The sequence below is a fragment of the Colobus angolensis genome, unplaced genomic scaffold (assembly GCF_000951035.1).
Source record: "Colobus angolensis palliatus isolate OR3802 unplaced genomic scaffold, Cang.pa_1.0 Scaffold165, whole genome shotgun sequence".
Lineage (NCBI taxonomy): Eukaryota > Metazoa > Chordata > Mammalia > Primates > Cercopithecidae > Colobus > Colobus angolensis.
In genome coordinates, this window is record NW_012114766.1 from 560,826 (window position 1) to 567,121 (window position 6,296).

The 6,296-nt window shown below is 47.6% G+C and overlaps 1 protein-coding gene across 1 annotated transcript; it reads left to right on the forward strand.

Moving 5' to 3' along the window:
- Window positions 1-167: 167 nt before the first annotated feature.
- Window positions 168-1,979, forward strand: LOC105508647. Its single transcript, XM_011937536.1, has one exon. The coding sequence runs from the start codon at window positions 524-526 to the stop codon at window positions 992-994; it is 471 nt and encodes a 156-aa protein (XP_011792926.1). The 5' UTR covers window positions 168-523; the 3' UTR covers window positions 995-1,979.
- The last annotated feature ends 4,317 nt before the right edge of the window (window positions 1,980-6,296 follow it).

The following is a 6,296-nucleotide window of genomic DNA, read 5'->3' on the forward strand; positions in this document are numbered from 1 at the left end:
GGCTCCGGAGACCAGGCTGGGTGGAGGGTGCGCGCAGCGAGGGGGTGGCCGTCGCCCGGCTCTCCAAGTGCGAGCGAGGAGCACGGGGGCTTTTTTAGGGGTGGTTGCTAAGCGAGGCGCTACCCAGCGCAGGGTTTTGTAACTAAGCCTCCCCCGGCAGCGGCTGTTGCTGTTCTTCGGCTCCTTCGCTAACGATTGCAGGAGAAACAACGAGGATGTAATTATTACAGCCCTGCGCGGAGGGCTGGGAGGCGGCGGGCTCGGGCTCCTCTGCCTGCGCGCCCAGGTGGGGCTGGGCTGGGCTGGGCTGGACTGGACACCTCTCCCCGCCCGGCCCTCCCTCCGCGCGCGGCGTGTGCGGTGCCGGAGGCTTCGGAGCAGGCTGGACCTGGGAACCCGGGGAGGGGCCTCGAGGAAAGATAGTTGGGCGAGGTGGGCGCCGGCGAGAAGACGGAGGCCCGGGACAGCGGAGGTTCTCAGGTGGAGAGCGGGTGCGGGGGCGAGGGCGCGCGGCGGGTCTGCGATGCGTGTCGGAAACTCGCGGCCCCGGGTCCCGGCCTGGCGCGCTTGGAGCCCGGGTCCTTCCCGCCCCCGCGCGACGCCGCCGCCGCCGCCGCTGGTGAATGGCGATCCCGGCCACGGCTTGGAATTGGGAATTCGTGACTTATCGGCGGTGCCGGTCTTGTATCGATTAAAGATAAAGCGATCAGCAGTGAATTTATCCTTCGTGTGGATGAACTCGGCCAGCCCGGGCTGTGGGGGGTTTGGGAGCTGGAAATATCCTCCAAAGCGCCGCCGCTTCTTCCATCATCCCGGACTCGAGGCTGGAGGCAGCTCCGGTGACGCGAAGGCGAGGACCCCCCGGCGGGGTGGGGCCGGGGGCGCCCCGGACAAAGACCCGGTCCCAGCGCCTGGCGGAGCCCGGCGATCCGCGCTGTCAGGAGGACTCTTATCAACAGCCGATGATTTAATTGTGTTTGCAGTTGGGAAATAACCCAGTACCTCGGGGTAGCCCGAGGAAGTCCAGGAGGCTCTCCAAGGACCCTCCCCCAGGTCGCGAAGCTGCGCTAAACCCCGGCCCCAGGGCACCTTGACAAGCACATTTTGGCCTGAGGTGAACGCACCTTACACCATTTTCATTTTACTTCCTTCCTTTTCTCTGAGAAAGGTAATAGATAACCAAGGCCAAAAATGGCGAAATGATGAAAAAATGGTAATTCTTGGCAGGTCAAGTTGTTACTCTGGGTTTAAAAAAATGTCATTAATCAGGATTTTCCAGTAGCCAAATTGTCTTGTGCCGGCAGCTGGGTGACTCACAGATTTGGCTCCAATAGTAATTGTAGAGTGTGCGTACCATTTCCTTCTGGATGGTGTGACTTTTTCATTGCTTGGAAGAGAACACATTAGAATATTTTATCCCCTACATCTGGCAGCATGGGGAGCAGGCTGTAGGCAATATTCTGTCCAAGCACAATCTGGGCGGGGAGGCCGCGGAGGGACAGATGACACAGAGCCGGCCCTGTCCTGGGTTCTGTCTCGGGTCACCTGAGGCATCTTCACCGCGGCAGCTCAGGGGCGTGGGATCTGCTCTCAGTGATGACTTGGGGCGCGTCCTGCCTCTGTGCGCCATTCCTGCCCCTTCACTGTCACTCCTTGGTGATCGCCCCTGTTCTTGGGTAAAAGTGGAGAGGTACGGAACGGCTTCCTCTGTTGATCTACCACGTCAAATCTGTGTGTTGTATTTTCAGGTTAAAGGGTAAACGTTGTAAGCAAAATGAGTACTATGTCAAATAATTCAAAGGAATTAAGTAATTAAAAGTAAAGTTTTCTCAACACAGAGATATTTTCTCAGATAAGCATTCTAAGTCAGCTTTTCATAGTATTCAATGTGTATTTGTTATCCTTTGAAAGAACTTTGCACTTACGATAGTCCAAAGTGGTACAGCTTGAGACAGAAATAAACATGTTTTTATTTACCAGCTTTTTGTATGCCTTTTGTTACTTGTGATTTAAATGGGTTAGTTCGATTTTTATTTTTATAGAATTCAGATCACATTACATTATTTCTCCCCAGTGACATGCACGCCCTTCTGTGGCAATCTATTGCTTCTCTTACTTTTGTCTACTTATTTCAGTTTTGAAATTGGTAGAAATTCCAAATTAAATATAAAAGCAAAAATAGGCTTCATGGAATTTAAATTACATTGGATTCTGTGTACCCGGAACTCAACTAATTCTGAAACTAAAGTGCTCTAATATCTTTTTAAGGGTGAGAGGATTTTGTTTTGTTTTGTTTTGAAGACATTATCTTCCATAATGTTAAAATTGAAGGAATGCTATAAATTTTTTATTATATAACCGTATTTGAGGAAAAGCTTCATGACTCCTCAGTTATCCAAAGAATTGAATGATGTATGCTTTGATTGTAGATTTTAAAATGAAGTTAATTAAATATTCTATTTATTGACCCTCAGGACAGATGCTCCATGGTCATTCATTGGATACAATAAAAATAACTATGATTCATCATTTTGGCCAGATGGGAGTCATATTTAGAGCATTGCCAGCATGTTGGTTATAAAAGAATTATAGGCTGCCATACAGGAAGTTAGTGGGCACACTTTCTATGCAGTTGAAAATTATTCTTAATCAACCGTAGTTTTACCAAGTAGTTTTCATCATACGAGGCTTCCTAGTACCACCAACTTCTTAAATATGTTTTGTTGTTTCCTAGGTACCTGTGTGTACAAAAACTGAGCATGGTGATTTCATGTGTGTTCATGACAAAAGACTTTAATTTCTAAGGAAGCTAAGCAGATGGGCTTTGGCGTTGACCAGGCATGGCGTTGTAGGGTGTGCAAACTCCAGTTTAAATCCTGCATCTGCTGGTAGTCACCTTTCCCCTCCAGGGCTTAATAGCAGTAACAAATTAATCTCCTCAGCAAAGGCAGTAGAAGCTCATCTGTAAACCTCTGTTTTTCTTTTTTCATGTCATTCTTCTGCGCACTGACTTCATCTGCCTATGAAAATCTTCTCCCAATCCTCAGGTCATGGGCCTTGACCTGCAGTCCCTTAACTTCAGCTCCAGGAGAGGTGCCTGGCTGTTCTGGCATCCCCGTGATGGGTGTCCGCTGCAGCTGCTTTAAGGCGTGCACCTCTCCTGATTTGCTGGCAGTGTCTTCATGTGGGATGTTAGTTGCCTTAGTTCTGAAACTGTCCTGTCTGTATTTATTGGTGGGCCTTCAGGAGTTGAGCTTTCTAGACCCGTTGCTGCAGACTCTGGTGTATTCGCAGTTCAGTGTAGGCCTGCCTTTCCAGGCAGCAGCAAGCTCCCCTTGGAGAATACCTGCCCCCTCATGGGGTTGGCTTAGTGAACCCCTCTTCCCATCAGAGGTGGCTCCTCACTGGTTGGAGCCCTAGCTCCCTCTCAAGAGCACCTGGATCAGTGAAGAGTGGGAACTTTCTAGGAAGGGAAAGCTTTAGGAAGAATGGCGGGAAAGGTGTAAGGCCTGGAGCTGTGGCATCAGTGCACAGCCTTGTGGGGATGGCCTGTCTGGAAACAACACCTTCATCATCTGTCTGTGGAGCAGAAGGGCGGCCGTTATGCAGAGAGCTTGGTCCTGAGGACGCTGTTGGAAGCTGTGAACTAAGTTATGCCTGAACCATCATTACCCCGTGATTTTCAGTTACATAAACCGGGATATTCTTGCTTTGAATTGACTTTTCTGTCCCTGACAAGCAAGTGGGATTTTTGGGTTTTTAGCTTCTCCAAACATTTCCATGTTAAAGCTCTTGTTGCAGGGAAAGGCTTGTTCATCTTCAGGTACTGTTTCTTATATGGTACATCGTGTGTATCGGCAGGAAAAGAAGAAAAAAATTTAAATAAACCATTTTAAACAATGAATAAACATTTGGAACCAGCCCATCTGTAAACTTGTGTTAAAAATTTTCAAAGTAACCTGCGAATCTGACCGATCATTGTCTTTAAAATGTTTCACACTCTGCACGAAAGAAGAAAAATGGAAATGATTCCCAAGGGTCCACAGAGTATGTATTTTAAGTTAGGCTGTATTAAAAAATACCCTCCTGTGTGTAATGAATGTTTGTCCTGTGATTTTTGTACAGCATTGCAAGTGGCTTTTTAGAGACAGGGTATCCCTCTGTCATCCAGGCGGGAGTTCTGTGGCATGGTTATAGCTAACTGCAGTCTTGACCTCCTGGGCACAAGTGATGCTCCCACCTCAGCCTCTCTAGTAGTTGGTGTATGCCACCACACCCAACGAATTTTCACTTTTTTTGTAGAGAAGGAGGTCTTGCAGTGTTGCCCAGGCTGGTCTTGGATTCCTGGCCTTAAGGAATCCTCCTGCCCTGACCTCCTCAAGTGCTGGGATTAAAGGAGTGAGTCACTTTTCCTGGCTGTATTTGGCCGTTTATTTGACCTCACCATATTTTAGTTTTCTCATCACTAAGAGTGGGGCTAATGCAATATTAACTTGATAGGGTTTAGGAGGATTAAATGAACTGATGACTGTAAAGTGATAAGAATAGTGCACGTAGTAAATGCTGGATTAGTCTTGACTAGTTTTATCATGAAAAAATATAATTGAGGCCTACTTTGAGCCAATCCACAATGGAAGTTAGCAAGCCACTCTTTGATTTCTCCCAAAACTCTTTTACTTATTATTTCTGGTCTTCTTTTACTTTTTTGTATATCTCTTGCCACTTTCCAAAAAGTTTTTGACCCAACTTAACCACAAAAGGACAAGGGCAAAAAAGTTAATTAGAAAATAGAAATAGAAAATTAGAGGAAACAAATGTGATAACCATGAGGATGAATGTAATTCCTCGGGCATCACATTTGACACTGAGCTTCCAGGGAGTCAAGTCAACAAAAACCCAAAACCACAAAGCCATGTTTGACCTCACTTGATCGTGCTATCAGGGTGGACATTGCATACTCATTTTTTGGTGAAGATGAATTTTCTCTGGCACTAACTTGTAAGAGATGTTCTGAGGTTAGATCTTTTATTCAGGGGCTGGGGGGTTGTATAACATGTAACAGTTACAAATACAGAAGTTTTTTTTTTTTTTTTTTTGAGACGGAGTCTTGCTCTGTCGCCCAGGCTGGAGTGCAGTGGCCAGATCTCAGCTCACTGCAAGCTCCGCCTCCCGGGTTTACGCCATTCTCCTGTCTTACCCTCCCGAGCAGCTGGGACTACAGGTGCCCACCACCTCGCCCATCTAGTTTTTTGTATTTTTTTAGTAGAGACGGGGTTTCACCATGTTTGCCAGGATGGTCTTGATCTCCTGACCTCGTGATCCGCCCGTCTCGGCCTCCCAAAGTGCTGGGATTACAGGCTTGAGCCACCATGCCCGGCCACAGAAGTGTTTTTTAATGATTGTGTCTTGATTTGGTTTCTTTGAAATAAACCAGAAAAACTCACATGCACAGCCTACACTCAGCACTGATGATCTCTTCTTGGTATTTATTTACTTATTTATTTAGAGATGGTCTCACTCCTGTCTATCAGATTGGAGTGGCATAATCACAGCTCACTGCAGCCTCAACCTCCTGGGCTCGAGTGATTCTCCCACCTCAGCCTCCCAAGTAGCTGGGACTACAGGCATGTGCCACCACACCCAGCTAATCTTTTGTATTTTTAGTAGAGATGGTGTTTCACCATGTTGCCCAGGCTAGACTCTGACTCCTGTTCTCTAGCCATCGGCCTACCTCAGCCTCCCAAAATGTTGCAATTATGGGTGTGAGCCACTGTGCCAGGCCTTTTGCTGGTATTTGCATGTGATTTCCGTGGCCAGGTCTTCATGTCTGCATCACTCACTAAGCTACTGTGGTTTAGGGCTGAAGACACGTGGATTCACGTTGTGTGTCCTGCAGACAACAGCAATTTCTCAAGTTTCGTGTGCCTTCACATTTCATCTGAGTCTTTGCAGGTAGATGCCCAGAAACCTGTTTTAGCTGAAGGTAAGTGTTCTGGTGGCTGTGGCAGTCTGTGGATGGAGCCGTCATAATGGTTCTCTCAGACCCATCACCACTTCCCTCTTCTCTCTCGTCTTGCGCTTTGGGAAGAAGTGCTCGTTTGCTCAGCAAGCTTAGAGGCAGCATCTCCTCTCCACACATCCTGCCTGACCCACAAGATTGGGTTGGGCAGGTTTCTCTGTGCCCTGACTGTTAGGGTGACACCTCTCACCACCTTGTAATTCCCACTTTCCTTGTCTTTGATGTTTTGGAATAGCCACTCTGTGAGAAGGGTCTTGATCACCCTTGAACCCTGGCC

Excerpts from the sequence above, each read along its gene's own strand:
- LOC105508647 (XM_011937536.1), top strand. The coding sequence starts at position 524 with ATGCGTGTCGGAAACTCGCGGCCCCGGGTCCCGGCCTGGCGCGCTTGG.